Source organism: Lytechinus pictus, chromosome 7 (genome assembly GCF_037042905.1).
Source record: "Lytechinus pictus isolate F3 Inbred chromosome 7, Lp3.0, whole genome shotgun sequence".
NCBI lineage: Eukaryota > Metazoa > Echinodermata > Echinoidea > Temnopleuroida > Toxopneustidae > Lytechinus > Lytechinus pictus.
Genome location: NC_087251.1, coordinates 14,883,457 through 14,908,702, shown reverse-complemented (window position 1 = coordinate 14,908,702; position 25,246 = coordinate 14,883,457). Strand labels below are relative to the sequence as shown.

Genomic DNA, 25,246 nt, shown 5'->3' with positions numbered 1-25,246 from the left:
ATCACCCGCAAGCCGTGTAGCGGTGAGCCTATTTTTTTTTGGCTATTTGGAACCTCCTAAAAAGAATGCTCAAGGCTGAAGATATTCATATCTCAATAAATATAGTAATAGTCACAAAAAAAAAATGTTCAAAATTTGACCAAAAAAGGACAACAAATAACAAAGTTATTGAATTTTAAAGATTTGCATTATTCCGGTGAAAGTGAAACAGTTCTTAGGTGGGCTGATGATGTCATATCCCCACTTGTTCTTTTGTATTTTATTATATAAAATTAAAATGAGGTTTATCCAAAGTTTTTCTACCAAGAACTAAAACAATAGGAGAGACAACTGATTAAGTACTGGTATATTAATTATTTATTGCTGCAACTTACTTCATCATAAAGGAGACACATCATTTACACATTTATGAAAAAATGAAATAATTATGGTTTCATGTAATAACATAAGAAAAAGGAGAGTGGGGATATGACATCATCAGCCCATCTGATGAATATTCATGAAGATATGCCTATAAATGTTTCACCGGAATAATGCAAATCTGTAAAATTCAATAACTTTGTTATTTGTTATCTGATTTTGATGAAATTTTTGGTATTTTACTGTGTGAATTTTACTCTATTTAAACCTCTTCAGCCCGGAGTATCCCTTTAAGTGATGTTTTCCTGGCATCTACTAGCAATGGAGACCATAAAAGGCAGTTCATGCATATAGGAATATATTGTGTGGGTCTGGACATAATGATGGCGATTTTGAATGCACATTAATGCATTTTTTTTTTTACTTGGCAGCCCAAGGAGGGGGGGGGGGGGTTAAACACCCTACCCCGGTAGATCTGCCTCTGTAGTTGTTATGAAGACTTGAAAGGTTACTGTTGCAATATTTTATACACATTTGCTGAGACAATGCAAGAACGTAAATGACCCCCGTGTGATTGATAGAATTAAAGAAAACAATAATAGTAATGTTAGAAGCATTATTAAAGGACAAGTCCACCCCAACAAAAACTTGATTTGAATAAAAAGAGTAAAAAAATCCAACAAGCATAACACTGAAAATTTCATCAAAATCGGATGTCAAATAAAAAAGTTATGACATTTTAAAGTTTCACTTCATTTCACAAAACAGTTATACATGTATGCACGGTTGGTACATGTATGCAAATGAGGGAACTGATGACATCACTCACTCACTATTTCTTTTGTATTCAATTATATGAAATATGAAATATTTTTATTTTCTCGTCATTGTCATGTGAAATGAAGTTTCATTCCTCCCTGAACACGTGGAATTCCATTATTTGAACATTTTGTGGTTCAGGCAAGGAGGTCCTAATTATCAATTTCGTAAAAATTGAAATATTGTATAATTCAAACAATAAAAAACAAAAGAAAGAGTGAGTGAGTGAGTGACATCATCAACTCTCTCATTTGGATGTAACTGACTCGTTCATATAACTATTTTGTGAAAAATCAGCGAAACTTTGAAATGTCATAACTTTCTTATTTTTAGTTATTTTACATCCGATTTTGATGAAATTTTCAGCATTGTGCTTGTCTGATTTTTCTCTATTGATTCTAATCAATATTTTTCTGAGGTGGACTTGACCTTTAATATTCGTTTGTATGGCTTCAACTCTACATGATCTAACCTGATCTGTTACCGATTCTAAGGAAATTAATGTATGGGTCTTAAGTCCATTGATGTTATAACACTTAAACTAACTCAGCTGTTATTAGGAGGGGGGGGGGGGCTTTGAAATATATCCCAATATCACTGTATTATGTAGACCCTTCTCTTTTTGTTATAATAAAATGGGGTTTGTAATTCAAGTTTACTGGTGATCATTTTTTATCAATGTATTTAAAACAATCAGATTTTGTTAGGCATTGAGCCCCCCCCCCCCCCTCATAAAGTTAGGTCAACTAAACACAGAAATGCTAATTTTGCAATCATTGACATGCATGGTGACAGCCTACATGGTGGTTGAAAACAAATAGACCTGAACAAGCTGAATGTGACTTTCAGATTACATCTCAACAAGTGAAATTTGAGCTGTACTCTCTGGAAAGTGAAACTGCATAAAAACAATACAGTTTTGTAATCTATGCTTGAAATAATCAGAAGGTTGATTAAAGGATAAGTCCACCCCAACAAATAGTCCACCTGAATAAATAGAGAAAAATCCAACCATCATAACACTGAAAATTTCATCAAAATTGGATGTAAAATAAGAAAGTTATGACATTTTAAAGTTTCACTTAATTTCACAAAACAGTTATATGCACATCCTGGTCGGTATGCAAATGAGGAAACTGATGACGTCATCCACTCACTGTTTCTTTTGTATTTTATTATATGGAATATGAAATATTCTAATTTTCTCCTCATTTTCAAGTGAAACAATGATTAATTCCTCTTGAACATGTGGAATTAGCATTGTTTAATACTGTATGGTTCAGTCAACTTGCTTCTTATTGTCAAATCTGTAAAAAGTGAAATAATGTATAAATCAAACAATAAAAAACAAAATAAATAGTGAGTGATGGACATCATCGACTGATCATTTGCATGACACTGACTTGTGCATATCACTGTTTTGTGAAAAATAAGAGAAACTTTAAAAGGCCCATAATTTTCAGCGTTATGCTAGTTTGATTTTGCTCTATTTATTCAAATGAACATTTTTGTGGGGTGGACTTGACCTTTAAATATAACTCCAATTATGTGTTATCATTGTCATTATTGTCATTATCACCATCATCATCATCACCATCACCACCACCACGACCACCACCACCACCGTTAAACACTTTTAATATTACATGACCCAAACGCTCAGATTATACATTTATTGGGTATCAGTTACACCATGTACATGCTGACACATCATAGAATTACACACAAAATCATTCTTTTTTGCTACCCTGGTTGTATTATTTTTATGACTCTATATTTTTAGACCATGTCCATGTATTTTCAGAATGCAGATACACACTTTCCATGTTTGTAGTTACTGCCATGAAAGAGAACTTCCATTTTGACTTACTTTTATTGAAATAAAAAAGTGTGCTAATAGAAACATACATGTGTACCTTTCAGTAGGCCTATACAAATGCAGAGTTCCAGACTAGATATGCATTTTGAAATCTTGTCAGTGTCATGTATCCCTTGTTTCCTCATCTATAGATAAATTATATTAACATTGATATGATAAATTGTTTCAATTTCAGTCACCTTGTAGTGTAATGTCACAATACTGTTTCTTCCTTGTTCCTATTTATTTCTTAAAACATATTTAAAGATATCCACTCTTCATCATGCAATATCATTAACAATGTACTGCATGTTAACTTGGGTGTAATTAACCTTTGTATGCATTGCCAAATTTTATTCTGTGTGGGCATTGTTAATATCAATGTGATATTGGAGTACTTTGTGTAATAAATTTATGTACATGTACAGCTATTCTAATAGCCTTCACATGGGTGCTATGAATCATCATCCAACAATTAGCATTGACACAAAACACTTCTTTATCTTACTCACATGACAGATAAATTGACAATGTAGAAATGCTATTCTTGACAAGTTTACAATAGGTCATACATTACAACTAATGCCCTATTGAATGGGTATAGTTTGTTGACACTAGGCCAAGTTAGGGGTCAACAGACTTTTGTCAAGTCACATGGGCTTTTGACCCATAACAATGGGTGATACATTCTTGTGACTTCCTGTTCATGAAGAAATGAACTATTTACTTCCAGCTAAGAGGAAAAATTGTTTACAGGTGGTGGGTGGAAATGATTTATTAATTGCCTTGCTGTAAATGATAAAGTAATGATTCAAGGTAATTACGTGTGTAGAACTAATATTCCAAATGGGTATATGATATTTTCATGCCCTGCAGCCCAATAATGCATGATGCAACATAGGCCTATTGCAGATCATTGAAGTACAAGTCCATCCCAACAAAAAGTAGATATGAATTTATAAAAAGAGAGAAGAGAAACAAAAAGAAAAAGCACTTACTAAATATTTCAAATTGGATGAAAAATAATAAAGTTACATGTTATGACATTAAAAACATTCGCTTAATTTCACTAAAATTCACATCCTGGTCTGTATGCAAATGAGGGGACTGATGACATCACCCACACACTATTTCTTTTGTATTAATATGAATTAAATATATATTTTTTTAATTTTCTCATTGTCATGTGAATGCAAAGCAAGGTGTAATTCCTCCCTGAACTAACATGTGGAATTACCATTGTTAAAATTAACATTTTTTTGTTCATTCAAGTTGGTCCTTCTTGTCAAATCTGTAAAAATTGAAATATTGTATAATTCAAAAAAATAAACAAAAACAAAATAAATAGTGAGTGAGGGACATCATAGACTATCTAAGTTGAATATCACCGGGCTGTGCATATGTTTTGTGAAAAATAAGGGAACCTTTAAAATGTCACTTTCGTATTTTGCATTCAATTGTTATGAAATTTTCAGCGTTTTGCTTGATTAATTTTTCTCTATCGATTCCAATGAATATTTTTTTGTAGACTTGACCTTTAATCATCTTTGAAAGCACTAAAAAACCTGGGGGATATGTATATGTAAAGAGATGAATCTATTTGATTTAGTCTTCAGATATCTGTCACAGTTAGGCCCTACATGAATATGTCATATTGTAGTTTCTTGCCATTTGCCAACAAGAACCTGAAAAAGAAATGATGAAAAAAAATGACCAGTCACCAGATCTGGCCCATCATGTGCCCCTTCTGACTAGAAAAAAAAGAAATAAATGAAATGAAATTATGAGGGAGTTGAGGAATTACAAACAAACTGTAAAATATTGTCCACACTGATGTTTTTGATTAAATTAGAGATCTATGCTTTCCTCATAGTCTTGAAATTGCATTTTGGATTATTATGGAAAATGTGAATCATGCGAGCATAATTGCATTGACGATGAACTGTAACAGCATTCGAGCAAATTATCCATTCACTCATACATGTGCATTTAATTGGCAGTTTATAGCGATATTATAATGAACAAAGTGTATTCACATAAGGGCCGTCTGCACCAGCCCGAGTTTTCAAATTAGCGCGCTATTTCTGATCCAAAAAATTAATCCCGATCTAAACAAATCTCGAGATTATTTGTAATGGAGACGCAATTATCGCGCTAGTTCGCTGGATTAATCTCGAGATTGCAATCCCAAGTCAACTTGGGATTATTTGTAAAATAGCGCGCTATTTTATGAATTTTCCTGCTAATTCGCAGGTGTAGACGCTCTCGGGATTATTTATTCACAGCGTCAACCATAATGCATTGATGGCTCGCTCAAGCATGAATCGCTCTTCTTGCGATGGTGGAGACAGGGTTTCTTGAATCTCGAGATTAATCACGAAGAGGGCTGATCGGTCTAAAATCTAGAGATTGAGCAAACTCGGGCTGGTGCAGCACCGCCTATAGTTCTATTCATTGTGTAGATCTGAAGGTTAATGTCATTGGACATTTCCAAAGTTCCCAAACAGAATTTTAATGATTTTTTTTACAATTTTGATATACCCGTGTTAGTGTACCTGGGAACTAAAATGATATTTTCCAGGGAATTGTTAATAGTTCCCTGATATTTTCTGAACGAGGGCAATTTTTTTCATATAAGAACGTAATCAAATATTTTTTTAATTTACTAGGGCTCAGAGTCTGTTTCCGAGACAGAGAGACAGACATGAATGATCAATAAGAAAACAAAGTCTTCATGACTTTCTTCCCTTCTTGAATAATGAATATGAAGGTAGAGTGTGCAATATGTGCTTACAATGTAGTACATGTAAATGTTGCTCTTTTTCTTATTTTAGGCTTTTGAAAACTGCCTCAAATATGTAAAATTACAGTTTTGGTTGCATCCTTTTATTATGATTTAATATAGCAGTTCTTGTTGATGACATTTAAACTATAGATGCGTTCATGAATGGTACCATTGACTGAACACTTTATTCTGTTTCGTGTATAACTAACTATGAAGTGAACATTTCATACATATTCATGAATTCAAATACATTCATTAATATGATACATTATAGGAGCCTTGAGCAAGTATGGTTTCTTTCTCAATAGTTAAATTGGCTTTAAAGTTTAATGGTTCAATATTGATCAGATGACATTTGACCTTGCTAAATATTCATTTCCTACAGGGGATCTTACTGACGCCAAGACGTACGACAACATTGGATCAACGCAGTTTGAGATCGAGTGGCAGACATATCAGAACACAATCAAGCATGCTCGTATTCCTGAGAGAACTGTATGGCTTGATGTGAGAGGAAACCATGGTAACACATATTATATTTATCTGGGAATAAGTAGATTGAAGTTGATTGGGTTCATGATTTTGCACAATTTCACATAAAGATTTCCAACCAGCATGACTTCACTGAAAAGGAAAAACTTAATTGAAGCTTATTGGTTACAGAGATCTGATAGTACATATATATATTTTTTTTTTGGTTTTGGTTAAAGTGCAAACATGGAAAACATGCACTTTATAATTCACTATGTTTTTGTATGATAAATAGTTTGTTCAGTTCCCAATTTTGATTTGAGGAAGGAGCTTTCACAAGTGATCGGGATTTTTTAAAAAGAATTATTGTTAGTAACAATCATCTTGGAGAGTAAGCTGTGGAATTTAATCAAGGCAGTCAATAGATCTATACTGAATTGATATGATACATATATACTGATACAATATAGTTTATATTATAAACCTAATACGTTTGGGTGTAAATGAATGATTATATTTCTCTTTTCAGATGCATTTGACATTCCACACACTAGACATGATACAAATTATTATAGGTGAGTTCTAATTGATGTGTTTTGATATGGAAAGATGATTCTCAAATCTTTATTGAATATTTATTTTGAGTCTTTAAGGGGTATAATTTTTAGTCTGTAAAGTGTATTATTCTGTATATCAACCACAGTATGTAGGCCTACTGTGTCTTAGAGCAGAATTCCATCAACACCTATCACAGTGGCTACTCCACATTCCCATTGTCTTTTAAACGGGAGCTAGGACACTGGAAAGGTAGTGCTTGAGTATCATTCTTGCTGAAAGTGATGTTCTAGAATTTTTGTTATAATGTTATTTATTTGTCTATATTACAATCCTGCAGACTTTTATTTAAGATAAATGAAATTCATCTGTGCAAAGCTCCTGTGTATCAGTTCCACCAAGGGCTGAGAATTATAAATGTATCCTGTACTGGGATTCGATCATCTAAAATTCATATTCTGATGCATCGGAATAATCCTGAATTGAATTTCATGCCTGCATGATTTTTGATTAACACTTATCATTCCTATTTAAACAGCTTGTCAGATCAGTAGTGATACACTCAGGCCTTCATTTCTTATGCTAACCAAAACCAAATTACTGGTGTATCAATTACCATTAGGCAGGAAAAATTACTAAAGCTATCTTGTGACTGTAAAAGAGTCCTTGCTGTGTATGATTAATGCCTGTGAAAGAGGTTAATGTTATTAGAGTGATATAATGTAATAAATTAGGAAAGAATTGTCATATGACTAGGGAAGTGTGCATGACCTGGGAATTTCATTGGAGTGAACGTCATTGTAGAAGGAATGTTTGGAGCCTGAGTGAGAATTTGTTTTCAAATTGATTATTTGGTGATGTGGAAATATGTTAATATAAAGACAATTACACATTTAACATGCATGTACATGTACCTACAGGCATGGATCTCGGGGGGGGGGGGGGGGTGTAAATGGGCATTTGCCCCCTCTGTTTAAGGTTTTTCTCTTTTTTACTTGTTTCTCATTGATATTTTATTTACTAATAGGTGCTTCCAAAAGTGCTGGTGTCCCCTTATTTTGGTAAACCCTGAATCTGCTTTCATGCACATATCTGTAGCTGAACTATCCAAAATTTTTGACAAAAAACAAAGCAAGTAAGCCAAAATAAAAAACATTTTGAGGTCATAATCTTTCTTATATTCGGGATATGAATGTTTCAAAGTGAAATTGGGCTTATATTTCAATTAAAAGTATGATTTTGAAAGACACAGTACAATAATTTCATTAGCAAATATTCATGTTTTTCTATGGGCAGGGGACTCCAGCCCCCTCCCTTTTGTACATACATGTAAGTGGATATATATTTCATGACAACCTACTGTAATGTTGATTGATATTTTTAAATTTTGTTTTTGATCATCATAGCCTGTTGTTTGAGTGAAAGAGCAAAGGTGAATGATAACAAGGTTTCTGGCTTTGAACAATAGATAATTATAGAGTAAAAATGTCAACAGTTGTCATGCCTTTTTAAAGGGGTGGTTAACCCTGGCAAAAAAGTGGTTGTGATAAAGGCATTAAATTTAGAGAAACATCATTACTGAAGTTTTGGTAAGAGATCCATAAAAGAATAACAGAATGTGATTTTTTTATAGTTTTAATTTTGCGATGTCTCAAGCAGCACCCCCCCCCATATGACATGTAATTAAATTTCATAAGGTACTATTTCTTTAATGGCTTATGAATATGATGATTGAAATATTCAAAATATACAAGTTTGTGTGAAATTAAATGTCTAGTGAAATATGGTGAAAGTACAGGTTAATTTATTTTCATTTTTTTCTTAGAAAATTACAATTTATTGAATCATGTATCTTAGGAGCTGTTTCTAATCTAAAGTGGATAAAGTCTGTTATTCTTTGATGGATTTTCACAAAAAAATTGTTTATCTCATTATTATGCTATGATTAAATCCAACTTGATATCAGGCTGTAGGTTTCTTTAAGAGGTGTTTAGATCTGACAATCTTTCATGTTGTATTCAGTGATAATTATGAGATTTATTCGAAACAAGTTGTAATGGAAAACTTTAATTCCGTAGTTTTTAGTCCCAATTCTTTCATTCTGTATGGGGGATGTAAGTGTCTGAAATAGGTTAATATAGATACGCCACAAAATAACAAAATCATTGAAATCTCTTTTTTCTGTGTAGTTTTAATTAATGATAATAATGATGATAATATATCCTGATCTTGATGCTGAAGATGATAATTATCATCGTCATTAAGATTATTATTAAGATAATCATGTCATTATTATTATTTTTGTACCCATAATTAAATTATCTTCATTTTGTTTGTAAATTATGCATCTAACATACATTTTCTTGGAAGATTCTACTATTAAACCCCTCATTTTTCTTATGTGTTTTTAGGAAGTATTCAGTTCTTGGAGAACAGGGAGATACAACGTTTATGTACCAACACAAGACCTCATTTGGGACCTATTCCTTCATTTCTTTGTATGCCCTACTTGATCCAGGACCAAAGAGACCATTCAACTTCTTTGGAGCTATTCCTGAGGTATTCCCTTTTGGAGCAATAATCAGTGTTAATGATCACAAACTATATTCTAATAGAATTCAACAATGTATGTTCAAATTGTTTGATTAAGTTTACAATTGAGTCTGCACTTATTCGACCTTTAAAGTTGAATAATCACCAAAGTAAATTTCAGAACAGATTATGCATATAACATGTGGTCTTTACTTCTTTAGGTTATTTGAGTCAAACAGATATGTGTGGCCCAAAGGGATCAACTCGGGCACACTTGCTTGTATAGGAGCAAAGGAGGTATACCTTGCATTTCCAAGTAATCATCCTCCATTTAAAAATGAGAGAGATGGGGGGGGGGGGGAATAACCTGTATATTTTGGACAGTGTTAAGTGACGTGGAGGGGACCCCCATGTTTACACTGAATTTTCCATTTCAGGGCATACCATTTTCCCCTCCATAGCCAGGTGCTAAAGAAAATCTGTTCTGAGACATTGGAGTCTTCCTTCCATCACGCTCCACACATAGAAGAATACCCAACCATCACAGTAGATGGAATCATTAGCCGCCGATTGGCTGATTGCTCAACCCTCTTCAACCTTGCCATTGTGAGGTTGGGCGCATGTTCGGATGATATCAGCACTTTGGTATTAAGCAGTGTCCAAAGTCAAAACAAAAAGGTGGTTTTCATCAACATTCACTCGAAATCTAGGTCCAGGGACCCATACTTTTTCATGGTATTAGTTACACATAAGAATTTAGTTCAAGGGACCCTCCTTTTTGCAACATTTTAAGAAGTTCCAGGGACCCCCACTTTCATGATGAGCCATTCTGGGGCCCCCTAATGTTGACTTTCCAGTGGCACATACCTACCACATATTGGGGGGCAGAAATACTGTCTAAAGCCTTAATCAGACATGATGCCACAAAACTTTGTAAGATGAGATATGAGGTGACCAAAATAAACTTTAAAACAAAATCACAGGAAGAAGACCTTTTTTTTCTCTCTGGCTGCAGAAGTTATGAAGCTGTGAAATTCTGAAAAAGAGTTTACTCAAAATTTTAGTCCAATATGATGTCATGGGTGTGACTGCCATGAAAATCTTTTCTGAAAATCTTGGTTATTCGAGAGAGTGTACAATGCAATTATTGATGCAAGTGGTGTGGTTATTTTGCCATGTCAGACAACTAAAAATGTGTCCGAGCATTATTTGTTCATCTCTGTTGCACTTTATCTAAACAATGCTTAAACCGTTGCCTACTTGAACTGGGAGGTCCCTCTACAAAGCCCATGGCAATTACAAAATTCAGTAGTCAACGGGTTAAGAGTACTGAAAGCACATGTGCCATATGAATGTGATATATTATATCAATTTTGTTTTTATTCATGGCTCACCTTAAAATAGCACAATTGTCTGAAAATTTTGGGGGGTATTTCACAAAGATTTAAATCTGACTAAAAATAACATTTAGGGTAGATTCCAAGAAGCATGTTGTAAATAAGTCTGCATCACCATATTGGTCGGATCATGCTCAAGAGATGTGCACTACTGCTTATTCATCAGTGGATAACGTGTTGAATTGTGCATGTTGGAGCTTATACATGGCTTTGGATGAGAGTGAGACTATAAAACTCTTTGTGAAACATAATGGCCTTCCTAATCAGATGGGTTTTTTTTCTAATTGTGTTACACTATTCAGGGTGAGATGGATCGATTGGAGTCGTATGTATCACAGGTTGAAAAGCAGAGTTCAAACAACCACACCATCTTCTTTGGTCATTACCCAACATCCACTATCCTCACATCTCATAGGAGACTTACACAAAACTTGAGGTAAAGTCTTGATTTTCTCTTCATTCTGATGCTTGTACACAAAAACATGTAAAAGTTTTTTTTTTCTCAGACAGGCAATGTTCACAGTTTAAAAGCTATTAAAATATAGTTGATAAAGGGCAACTAGAATTTTGATTTGGTTTTATCCTGGGATGGGGGGGGGGGCACTCAGCTGTATACATTCACAGCCATATATTGAAATTTTGCCAATAAAGATATTTGTGCATGGAATGTTTTATGGTGTTAATTGTTAATTTGAATATATTTTTTGTGGTGGCTGTGAATGGCGGAAAGGTTTGCATGCATGATTCTGGAGTTTATCACCTAACAGGAATGCCTTGTAATAATCTCCTGAAATATATGACCTATAATGTCTAAATTCTAATTGTTATGAATTGATTGATTATCATTATAGGAAGGGTATAGCATATCTGTGTGGTCATCTGCATAGTCTTGGTGGGTTAGCCAGGCATATGGAGGCCACACATAAAACAGGGTCACTGGAGCTAGAGGTTGAAGATTGGAAGGTAAATAGAATGTAAGTAGACCCTTTTAATAGCCATTCTTTAATAGGAACACATTGACCCAAATTCACAAAGGTGGTTTTTAAAACCATAAGTTGAACCCATGGTTTATGCAGATTTCCTGTATAAATTACGCTTATTTACTGCGTATATTACATATTGTCCGATGCTGATGCACGCTTTTGTCATAGTGCACCAAATTGATGCCTGTTGCCATGGTTAAATACGCTATTTTATTTATTAGTCCATTGTTTGAAGAGTGGACTCATTAATTCAAAACAGTGGACTCATGAATAAAATAGCGTGGATAACCATGGCAACAGGCGTCAATTTGGCGCACTGTGACAAAAGCGTGCATCAGCATTTGACATTTTTTTATTATACGCGGTAAATAAGCATATTTTATACAGGAAATCTGCTTAAACCATGGGTTCAACCGATGGTTTTAAAAAGCACCTCTGTGAATTTGGGCCATTGACATTGGTAAATATGATATCAATATGTATCAATTTTTGACTATTGAAGTCATTATTTAAAGTTTCTGCTATTAAAAATGTCAATCAGATGCTTTAGATGCCATGTGACAAATTCATAGTTCTATGCCACAAATGATATGTGCCACAACTTACCAGAATATCTTCAAGACAAGGAGATGTCTATTTCATCAATCATTTAAAAGATTATTTAGTGCCTTGTAAATTTCAGAAATGAACCTGAGTAGGCCTACTTATCTTTTCAACTGAAAAGAGATATATGTAATTATTATTTGCTGATATGTGCTGTAAGGGAATATATGTTCGCATCATTATTATTGTTGCTGTTGGTATTGCTGTCTATATTTTCATTGTCATCATAATTATCATCTTCAGTATCATCATCATCATCATCATCATCATCTCCACATCATCATCATCATCAATCACATCATCATCATCAATTCATCATTAATATAATTAATATGCTTCCTCAGGTATTATAGCTTAAATATTAATTATTAAATTCCATCGGAAGGTATCGGATAATGGCATTTGATCATGATATGCTGTCTTTTGTGGATGTGAAGCTGAACGAGTGGCCAGCCATTGTCATTACCAACCCTAAGAGAGCTCGATTCATGGCACCAGAACATGAACCAGTCCATAAAATGATCCATTCAACCCACATAAGGTAATTCCTAAACTTTTGAGTCAGCTTGGAGCAATAGGGTCTAATATCTTTTCTGGTTTGCCTATTTTCAATTGAAAGTTACTTTTGTCAGAATATGAGCATCTTGTTGTTCTGAACCACGTGTGAATTTCTTAATATATGTTCATACACATGCTTAGTCTGGGTAGTGGGAAATCATGCCATTTGTGTGAATGGACAAATTATATGATATATGAATGACATGTATACATTGAAACTGTATTTAAAGAACACTAAAGGAAGACACAGAAGGTGACCTTTATGAGCAGGTGGTATTTGTGCACAGGTTCCTGTAATACATGTTTAAATGAACTATAGGATAATAATTCAATGGAAGCCAACGTTGTTAATTAATTGGTAATCAAGTACATAGGTGGAGATGAATAGATTTTTAATAGTCATACTTGTGAGTAAAGGACTGAGGGGGGGGGGGGTAGGTATCACTCACTTGTAGGTATAGATGGTTATCAGGGCATTATAAGATTGTGACTCGAGAAAAGGAAATAACCTCTTTATAGAAGTTTCTTCCTTCCTGGTTTTCAAGTATCACCAATATTCATTCCTTGAAATGCTCGTGTGCCGGGAATGATGGCAAAGGTATTGATGACATTTAGATCATTGAGCACTCTGCAGAATGGATATGAGCACTACATGATTATGTTGCATTAATATTATCATTATTAGCACTCTTTCATAATTCTGAATAAATTTGGGGCTTCCCAAGCATTCAAGAATCTGTTCTTCACCTTCACAGGGTGCTAGTCTTCTCACCAGACCCCATTAAAGTAGTAACAATCAGCATTGATGGCCATGTCATTGGAGCTGCCAAACATGTAGAAGGCCCTCTATATGTAGCACCATGGAAACCTGGAATGTACTCAAAGGGGTTACATGAAATATCAGTCATAGCTGAGGCAAGTATTGAAGATGTGTAGTAGTGGGAGATGTAACAGTTTGGATATTTCACTACTTTATTGACGTCAGATCATAAATTATAAACACAGTTAATATGTGTTCGAGCAAATTTAGTTTAGAGTGGCCAATATGTCAGTAGATTTGGTACTCAAACCATTAAAAACTCTTGAAATGACAAGTAAAATACCTTTTTTCACCATTAACAGCATGAGGGGAGAGCAAAATAAACAAAGAGAAACATCCAACATGAACAACATTTTGATACTTTTAGCTTCCCGTAATTTTAGTGCAGAGTTACACCATGGCCAATAGTTAGACTGGACTTCAGAGTAAGGGCCATTGAGTCTTGTACGTGGGTCAAGTCAAAGCCTCTTGTGCGAAAAACCAAAATAATTATATTTCTGCTTTATATTTTCATGTGAGATCAGAAATGGAGCAAAAGTAAACTTATTTCTTTCTATTTGAATGTGTATCTTTATCCAGTAGTTTGACTTTCAGTTATCATTTGTAATTTGAAACTATTTTCATTATGCAAATTCTAATTCAAAGAAAAACATCCTGTATCACAAATTTGTGTTTATTATATTTGCAGAAATGCATGCTAATATATTTTGAAAATTAATGTAGGGGCATTCTCATTTGGAATTAACTGATTGTCCTCAAACAAAATGTTCAAAGTAATTCTAAATTATATATTTTTCTTTGAAGACTAAATATTTTATATTTTTAACATATGCATTTTAAGCAGCATGTAATTGATTGATTTCATTTATTTAATTTTCTTGCAGGATTTCAGTGGGCGATCTAACATCAACAAAGAGCACTTCTCGCTGGATGACAGCAAGCCAGAACAGTGGTTCATAGCAACAGTTGTTCTTCTTATAGATATCACAAAAGCAGTAAGTCTGTTGTTCTTCCATGTTGATATGGTTATCACATTTTACACTGATATTATTGTATTGTGTACAACACATGTTGTGAATATGGTAAGCACCAACGAGTTTGTCATTCTCAATACAACAATTACCATAGTAAAAATAGGTGAACAATATTTGACAGCCAATCAAAACCATGGTTTTCACTGAAATTAGGCTCAGATACTATCCAAATAGAGCCTATAGAAAATGTAGAAATAATAAATTCATTTTATAAAAACAGGTTGAGAGCTAATGAAGTTGCATTATTCAACAAGTTTAATTAAGCAGCATTAAAGCATGTATCTTTTAGAATATTGTTTGATTCATTACATGGAGCACTCAGGTATTTGTTGCTTTTTTTCTTAATTGATGTGGTTGTCTTATATTACTTTCATTTCAGTTTATGCTGTGGAATTTCCTTATGTTGTGCCCAATTATACTTCTTCTCGTTATGCTTCGTACACAAGTCAGAAAAACAGCAGCAGGTAACAGAATTGTTAACGATTAAAATAGTCTGTAATCTATTTTTGAAATATGAAAGATTTAAAGTTAGTTTGAAAGTTTAAAAAGTGATTGTAGCAGATCTTTATGCACATCTTTACGTCTTTGTACTTGTTTGAATGGAAGTATGAAATTTTGATGATATTATACATAGTATGTATCAAATATAGTTGCGTTGGAAAAAAATAGTTATGCTGAGTCTTATGGATTAGGCTTGAAATCCCTGCATTAGGGTCTTTTGCTATTCTTCTCAATCTATTTTTCATACCTACATCACATCCTATCCCCATACACCCGTCTTTCCATCTTGCGTCTTGATTCATTGTATCCTGCCTGAAATTCCACACATTGATAGTCTTTGAATATTTCTGAAAATCTATAATTGAAATTTATATATTTTTTTGTGTAGAAGATCTTTATAGAGCACCTTTAATATTTTTTCAATCTCTTTTTTTATCCTTTTGATAACAGGATTTTACCGCAGTGTTGTAGTAAGGGGCTTAATACGTCTCTCACATGTGGATCTGTTCTTCTACTCAATAATAGGACTGTTAGTCTATCCTTATATAGGTGAGTAATTTGACCAGTATGTACCATACATGTTCATTTTAAAATTGCATGCAAACAGTGGAACACAAAATATAAAAATAGGTTGTAATTGATTAACTTTTTTCATGATTGTTTCTAAGTGCTTACCACAGGAATTAACACAAAATCATGATACAAATTAATGAACATGTACATTTCATATGATAACTAAAATTTAGTTAAGAAAAAGTAATAAGAGAAATTACAGTTAGTACTAAAATAAATTAGGATAGGAGGATGTGTTTTCAGGAGAATTAATACTCAATGAATAAGCAGGCGCTTAGCCAGGGGGGGTGGTGTGGGCGGTCGCCCCCCAAAAAACGCCCCCCCCCCCAAAAAAAAAAAGAAGGGAGAAAAAGAAAAAGCGAAGGGAGAAAAGGGAAGAAGGGTATAGCTTTATTGTTTTTTCTTTCTTTTTTGTCAAAAGAATAAAAACTTAAACGAGATGTTCTCTCTTCATACAAAATTTTGCTTCCGCGCTCCGCGCCGGAAAAATATCAAACTTGCCTTTCCCCTTTGTTTCCCACACCTTTTTTTCTACGCTGTTTTCCCCTTCCCGGCCATGGGAATCGCATTCTTGCCAGAAATTATAAAGTATACGTGGGTGTAAAGAGTATGAGAAGTATTTGTTTTAATTGCACTGACACAAAATTTCGGCTCTTCTGTTCAGATCCCGGGTAAACTTTTATACCGTCACTCGATCCCGAAGTCCCCAAATGCTATTTCAGCAAGCATTTTTTTTTGCAAAGTATCTGCTCAAAGGGGGAGCATTGAATTCGTGCCGTGCTATATGCAAACGTTGGTACGATGAAACTTTATTTTAAATTTATATCGCTGCACATCCATCTCCTGTTTTGCACCATTGATTTGAAATTTTGAATATCACAGAAGTTTCTTAATCATACAAAAGGAAGCGCTTAATATTATGAGCGAAATTACACACATTTTTTTCTTCCAAAATAACTCACAGAAGTTTCCGTGCTTCTCGTGCATGGGAAAGGAATAGTCCCACTTCAAGCTTGCATCAGCCGGGCAACACCCCTTTCACATTTTGCGCTACATTTTTCTTCGTATTATTTATAGAAATATCAAAATTAGAGCACGTTAAAGTTTCAAAGAAATTTCTAAAATTCAGAGCTTCAAGCCATTCGCGGGAATATTTCCTCCCTGCATATACCCGCATCTACCCTGTTTTGCGAGTTAAAGAAATCTAATGTGGCTAAAGTTTTTACAATCATATCTGATGTGACTAAGGTTGTGAATAAGGATAGGAAGATATGTGTTTTAAATGAAGTATTTAGAAGAGGAACAAGAGAGATACCTTACAATTAAAATTCAATAGTACAGAAGTCATGCATTTACCATAAAGCCAACAAATAATTAGGCTTATTATAGATGCAAATCAGGGGCAATTTAAATGTACAGGTTTCCTCTATTGTTTCTTCTGAGATTGTTCTACTACTACCTCTACTACTGTTATTACCACTATCATAGTAACTTCTACTACTACTGTTACTACTACTACTACTACTACTACTACTACTACTACTACTACTACTACTACTACTACTACTACTACTACTACTACTACTACTACTACTGCTACTACTGCTACTACTGCTACTACTACTACTGCTGCTGCTGCTACTACTACTACTACTACTACTACTACTACTACTACTAATACTGTTACTACTACTACTACTACTACTACTACTACTACTACTACTTTTCCTCCTACTGTGGCTATGATGGCAATTATTGCTACATGTATAACTACAGCTACTACTCTCACTATATAACAGGGGAACCCCCCCCCCCAAAAAAAAAAAAAAAAAAAAGGAGAAAGAAAGAAAGAAAAAAATAAAAACATAGTTCCATGGCCAAGAAAAAAAGTAAGAAAAGGAAGGATAAAACAATTAGATATTTTGTAAACAATAAACAATTATTCCAAATCTATCTAAAAAAATAGATTTTTATTTTAAAATTGTCAACATTTTTCCAGAAGACTGTCCAAAACATGCAATGTGGGTGGTACCTTATTGTGTGATGATTTAATCAGAGAGGTAATTTAATTTGGGCACATCATGGCATATGGGACTTGTACACAAAAAAGTGCAGAAATTGTCAGAATATTGAAGGTTCGTAGCCATATAATAAATTGTGCAATGACAAGGAGAACATATTCAACAAATCATAAGCCTTCATTCATAATGAAGGAACTAATATTGTAATTATTTTCAGAGCTTTCTACCATTCTATTATTATGCATGTAAGTGTAGTGGTTTGGTATCTTAGTATTCACTGAATATTCAGATTTATTTCAAAACGTACATGCGATGTTTGATATTTTTTATGACAGGTCCATGGTGTATAGGTCACTTTTTGACTGGACACATAGGAGTGTCCACTGCCTATGGTATTTATACAATAGGGTCCTGGGTTCCAGAGACATTTGGCATGGTTGTTACAGTAATTGATGTAAGTATACAAAGATGGCTCTTACCAAGATATCACATTTTCTCTGCTAGATTGATCTTATCCCATAGTACTTTTATTGAAGTGGTGATTTATCTCAAACCTTTGTTACATTCATTTTCTTTTTAATCATATACTTTAACTTTATGATGTGCCCTCACTTGAGAATGACTCATAGCTTAGCAGAAGACTGAATATTTTTTCGTTTGTTTTCATTTGCATTTATATTGTCTTCATTTGTGTTTTACTTGAATCTGGGGTTTAATTGTAACATCAACATTTTGCAGTACACAGTTCAAATAAAATTCCTAAAAAGAAATATTTTCAGAGCATATTTTGATTAAATTTCATTAATTCAAATTATTTTGAAAGCATCAAATCATTCAGAAAAGTATCTTACTATGTTTGATAATATGATTTCATTTTCAAGGTGTATGCTAACTTTTGGGCCCAAGTGTATGTAAATGTAAGTGAAAGTTGTTACATGATCTCCTGTTATTCTTCCAACAGACATTATTAATATATATCCCGCTCATACTCTTCTGTGCTATTCACCTGTCACCACCACCCCCTCATGTGTCCAACGGGACGGTCTCCAGCTCGAATCGGAACGCCAAGAGGCAAAACAACGCCCTCAATCTTGTATGGACACTGGTCAGTATACCGGGCATGATCCTGGGTGCTTTATTTCAGGCCTACAACCTCTACAATCTCTACAGCGCGTATGGTTGGTTAACGCTCTTCATATCCCCCAAGTTCTTGTGGTCCTATCTCTGGTCGTACTATCTTGCCTATCGTGCAGTGACAGCGGGACCTGTATGGGTTCGTCACCGGTCCTGTTAACGTGATGTAAATGCGGTGTTTTCAGTCGTCTGGTGCATTCCGTCGAATTATGAAATAAACCAAATGAAATGAGTGATCAAGAGAGGTCTATATAACTATGTTTGTTGACCAAATAATGGTGTATGAACAATGGTGGGGACTCTTCATGAAGTATGAATCATTTGAAAATATATATATATTGGATATTTGAAGCATTTGTTGAGATTTTCTGTCCGCTGTGTATCCAAGTAATTTATTACTATTTTAAAGTAATATATATATACCAGTGTTGTTTTCCAACACGGCATTATGCACATGATTATTCTGTACCATTTGATACTTACAGTATATAACGAGGTGAATTATTTTATAGTGCACTATTATGAGCTATGTTTTGAATGAGAGTTAACCAAATTTTTTTTATTGATGTGCTTGAGTAATGAAAAAATTGTGGAATATTAGATGTGAGTCAATCTCCAGATATTCTGGACTATTTTACCATAGTTCTAATATTGCACTGTGATGAAATGTTGTAATATTTCATGTACTTAGTGTACTAAAAGCTCTGTAAATTTCTTGTTTTTTTTTTTACATTGATGTAAGATATTAGAGATCAATTAATGTAAACCGAATAAGTGACTTAATGCTGATCTTGCAGTGTCCGTGTGTGTTTGGGTGTGTAATTGACCTTTGACCTAATTGTATGTTCACTTTTTAATACATCGTTCTGTCGCACATTGCACAATCGCTATCATTCATACTTTGAAAAGCAGCAGAGGCTCTTAAATTGAGATATCAAAATGGCAAAATTTGCCTATTCAATTTTGATCAGCCATAAAGCAATCACAAACACAAAGAAGACAACTTCTGAAGAAATGAACGTATAGCTTTGAATGGGCTTATAATTAAACCAGCCCTGTTCCTGTCTGTATTCTGTTGATGAAATTGCTTATAATCAGCTTGGAAAACCTTTAGAAAGAAACTGATTTTTATTTTGTCACAACACCAATACCATCATTCCTGAAATTACCCAATATCGGTTATTGAAAGCACAATACCAAGTGATGTAAATCCTAACACCAGCCTTGTTTCAAGTTTGGTGTTATAGCAGATGCTTATTTTGCCTTGGCACCAACACCAGCATTCAACACCACTCAAAGATTTTCAGTTACAATTCACAGTCCGGTAAAACAAAGAAATTTCAATTTAGATTCTTATCCATCTCACTGAGTACAGTGTAGGCTTACCGTATATCATTATTCATAGCCACTTGGGTTGAATAACAGTAGGTCTAATTTACATTATCAGTAGACATTACAGTAACCCCCCCCCCCCTGAGATGACTATTAAAGTATAGTGTGTACACTATCAATTTTGTTTACTCATTTGTCCCTATTTTTTTTTCATAAAACCAATTTGGGCCGCTTTTTTGTGAAATGATCAAATGGTTTCTGTTTGATTTAGTTTTAGTCAATCGGACCTTTGTTGTAAGTACAGGAAATTTGGAATTTTGTATAATTGAAAAGATTAATGCTGAATTACAATTTAAGACCCTCCATGTTGGATAGAAATGTACATCATGTTATTTCCAGTTTCTGTATTGGACAAAGGGGTGTTTCAAGAAACTATTTGGAAACCATTGCAGATATCAAATTGCATATACTCACAACCGAAAGATCAATTTTGACTGTCAAATTGAATCTATGCTGTAATCATGCAAACCAATACACAGTTTTGTGATTGAGTTTAGGATCTAAAATTGACTTTTAATCAATTCCAAGTTTACTTTAAACCCCGATAAGTGGTGTTAGAGTGATTACAGGTATTAAACAAAATTGACCATCTGTTTAACGGGAAATAAGACAAATGATAATACATTAAATTTTAAATGACATACTGGTTTTGATAAAATGGGGATGGTGTAGTATATGTGATATGAGACTAAATGTGCATTATACAAAATGAGATTGAACCAAATTACATTCCTCCCATATTACCTATACATATAAACATATTTTCCATGAATCATATCTGCAATATATGAGTATAAAAGATGGATGATTCATTACAGTAGCCTATAGAATCATGACTTCTGACCTTGCCAATTGTTTGCCCATTGTTGATCTGTATTTGTGATAATTTCACAGATCTGTTACCAGTATTTTGTCATGATTTTCTTGAAAAAGAGAATCAGTTCCAATATACAGGGTGCTTTTAAGCTCTTAAATCTGTTAAACATCTTCCTTTTATTTTTATTTTGCAGTGTCTGCCAAGTTTTGCTGAATTTCATTTAATGGGAACAATGATTTATACATGTAGCATTTTCATTGTGTGTCATATATATATATTTTTGTTGTTAATTGTGTGTTGTTTCCATTTGAATGATTTGAATGTAGCAAGAAACAAATGAATTTCCTGAATTGCTGATCATTACCACCACCACAATCACCATCAACATCATCATCAACATTATCTTAATCACCCCATCCACCACCACCACCATCGTCATCATCATCATCAGACTTTGCTAGCATCCCCATTATAGGGAGAAAAAATTAATCAAGTTCATTTAATCTATTGATCCCGTTATCAAACCTTTGTAATATGATGATAAAAAGTGCCTCAATTATTACAGTATGTATGCTTTAAATTATTATTCAAAGTCTTGCTGCAGAAGTCATTGTCTCGCTAGATCAAGAAAAATCAAAGCATTTAAAAAAAATGAATTCATTGTTTTAATCAATAGATGAAATGCTTCAGTTTCATTGCATTTGATGGGTGATTCTTTACATGTTATTTTTTTTTATTGTGTTTTAGTGCAGAGTGATCAGCGTTTCTTTCTATCATGTAGGTGTACTGTTTTACATCTACATTGTATTTGTATTTTAAGCATTGAAATCCAATTTCTCAGAATTACTATCGCATTTTGGCTTGGATGTGATTGAAGCAGACCATTAATACTGAAAAGTAAATGTCATGTCCATGTTTCTGTTCAGTGTGTGTGGCTGGATGGGTGTGGGGGTATGATGGTGATAAAATTCTGCTGTTTCATCCGTATCTTCTATTGAATTAGATCAATGTAGATATTCACTATTTCTACAAATACACTGTTTTACTATTCATGTAGACATACAACTCAAACCAATCTTGATTGAATTTCTACTGCTATGTGAATAGAAGGGTTTCTACTGTTTGTTCCTAAATTAGAATTATGCAAAATAGTGGACACTACGTTATTTTGTCTTTTTATGCAAACTATTTACATGTATGCTATTTAAATATCTTATTCAGAAAAGAATCAGAATACATTTGATGATATTTATATATGAATATAAGTGGCATTTTTGCCTTTGATTGCGAATGAAAATATATCATATTGATTGACTGAACATATGGTTGTGGCACACTAAGTTGAGAGGAATGTGTAAATTAAAGTTAATAAAATATTGTAATGTATACCAAATTGGAATTAAAATATCATATAAATATACCAGGTTTTGAGTAAGTATAGTAGGTCCAAGGTTGGACTGGCATTACAATTAATAGTAATATTATAGTATAGTAATTTTGCCAGTACAAATGAGGATGAATATTTCCCTCTATAAATTTTGCTTTTGTTTTTTAATCTAAAATAATTATCATACCTACCATTTCTGCCAAATTTATGCTTACAATTCAATTTGAATATGACATCCTAGGACTTTCATTAATTAAATTTATCAGTGTAAGGCTATTTAAAATAAATAGAGGCTCGAAATTCTTTTTTTTTTTATAGACAAAGTATATGAATCAGTTTACCATTAAATTTAATCAGAATTCTCATATGTGATTGAATTTGTAAAAGCAGTGGCATTTATTGAAGAGTTTTATGAAAAGACAATGGCTGTATGTGCATGTGTACCTGGTCAGATGAATGTTGTGTGCCTCTTTCATCAGTTTGTGTTAATAGTAAAAGTTTGCAATATTTTCAAGTGAAAAGAACTTCACAGTATTATTAGCGTATTTTCATTTTTAGTGGGATTTGAATTTGCTGACATATATTCCATCAAAATGTTTGTTGATATTATAATCATTAATATAGTGTTTACTAGGCAGACCAAAAAATACTGAATAATATTGTTCAGTGAAGAGACATGCAGGGTTCAAAACATTAAGAATTGAGAGACAGGTTCTATACAGGAAAACTTGGAGAGGAGTTCATTTCACAAATGCTGTATGAAAATAAGGAAAATAGCAATGTTTCTGTTCCAGCAAAACAGATTGCACACTTAGAATTGGGGGAAATATATTTAACTCTCTTTGCACATGTATAAGCTTTATCTATACTTAATACTGATATGCTGATATTTGTTGAATTCTTTTTGGAATATTGGAAAGTGTTCAAGTTCTGCCATGTTATAGATATTATGTAGCAAAGACAGGTGATAAAATATTATATTCAATAAAGATTGTTTCTCTGGGCTCGCCCGACCTTGAAGTGTTGTTGACTTCATTCAACACTCATCATGCTGGAGTGCATTTTGTGGTAGGGTTCACCAGCTTTCTAGCACCACTGTACATGCAGTGCATGTAGATATCTAACTATAGGCATTTTGCAATTAATTGGGAATATCATAGAAAAAAACAAATAAATTGAAAAATAAGTTGAAAAATAGGGTTCACGACTTCATAAATATATGTTTCGAGTAAAGTTGCTGCTGGCAGGGACTGGAATTATATAGGATTTCCAAGTATTCCAGCGCAATCATGTTCTATTGGTTCTTGAGTAAACGCTGCTACAGACTGCTTGTATGATTACCTGACATAGCAGCAAGTAATGCATGCAGGCTGTGTACGATCTATTATTCATAATTGAAGTGTTAGTCTCAAGAAAAGTCATCCAATGATTCGTTTATTTGACCTAATGGTATTGATATTTTATGTATTGTTTTATTTCCAAAGGGTTGGAATGTTTCTTACAAGTTTACTAAGAAGCAACATTCCATCTTTGAAAATGGAAGAAGAGTGAACAACCAAGATATATTATGTGATCACTTAATAATAGTGCAATTTCACTTGAGTCATGGAAATTCCATGTACTATCATGTAAAGTGGATTTAAAATAAAGCATCCCTTTATATCACAAATCTTATCTTTTTTCATTATTTCATTGATTGTCTTAAATTTGTTTGAAATACCATCTACAAAGATAAACATGAAAATGATGTTAAATCATTTATGAAATATATTTATTTTTGGATAATTTTACCAATGCTATTTTCAGTGTCTACATTAATGCTCACTTGATATTTAAAAACGATATAGGGTTATCATTGTCACAAATTGTCAAACAAGGTAGAAAAGGAGGGGAAAAATGCAAAAAAGTCAGACAATATATGGCTTCTGATCATTTTTTTAAAGTCATGTTAAGTCATTTTGAATTCATATCAAGCCATTAATGACCAACAATATATAACTATGTAAGATTGGATGGATTAATATCATATCTCCATGATTATGAAAGTTTCAAATATAGGCTACACGACTTTATGGTTAAGTGTTACGTTGCATCGAAAATGGGTTGAAAGGGAAAACAACCAGGATACAAAGAGAGAGAGGGAGGGGGGGGGGGCAGGGGAAGATGATGTCAGAGAGGGAGAGAGGGAAGGAGAGAGAGCATTTGGGGCTGGGGGGTACTGAGTGGCAATAAATAAAGTATGAATACTGAAAATAGTGAAGAAACTGGAGCCTAGTGTCATAAAAGGGTCTTTGGAAGTGAAAGATTTTGGTATCATGTCAGCATTATTTTATAGACCTGGATATAGTACTACTGGTTTAGTTTCAATTCGTCTAATGCCAATTTTGTCCTATCGCCAACTCATCATTTGGTCTATCATCAGTTCGACGTCCACTATCCACATGGTTTAATTGCCAATCCGTCCACTCACCATTTCATCTTATAACCAGTTGGTCCAATAGTAATTTAGTCCATATACATTTTGCCTAATTAGACTAAATGTTAATTGTGCAAAATGAATGAATATGAAGTGGATATTAGACCAACTGGTCATAGACGAAATGGTAATTAGACGAAGTGACTCTTGGACCAAGTGGCTATTTGGAC

The 25,246-nt window shown here is 33.5% G+C and overlaps 1 protein-coding gene across 1 annotated transcript in view; it reads left to right on the top strand.

The window, feature by feature from the left end:
* LOC135154718 (transmembrane protein 62-like) overlaps positions 1-24,269 on the top strand; it is a 29,969-nt gene extending 5,700 nt beyond the window's left edge. Inside the window, exons 4-15 of the mRNA XM_064102025.1 lie at positions 6,208-6,345; positions 6,823-6,868; positions 9,260-9,407; positions 11,080-11,213; positions 11,629-11,751; positions 12,749-12,904; positions 13,677-13,836; positions 14,626-14,736; positions 15,155-15,239; positions 15,727-15,825; positions 18,206-18,324; positions 18,832-24,269. Coding sequence (XP_063958095.1) covers positions 6,208-6,345; positions 6,823-6,868; positions 9,260-9,407; positions 11,080-11,213; positions 11,629-11,751; positions 12,749-12,904; positions 13,677-13,836; positions 14,626-14,736; positions 15,155-15,239; positions 15,727-15,825; positions 18,206-18,324; positions 18,832-19,164 — 1,652 coding nt within the window. The 3' untranslated portion in view covers positions 19,165-24,269. The remainder of the gene's footprint in view (positions 1-6,207; positions 6,346-6,822; positions 6,869-9,259; positions 9,408-11,079; positions 11,214-11,628; positions 11,752-12,748; positions 12,905-13,676; positions 13,837-14,625; positions 14,737-15,154; positions 15,240-15,726; positions 15,826-18,205; positions 18,325-18,831) is intronic.
* Positions 24,270-25,246: the final 977 nt, after the last annotated feature.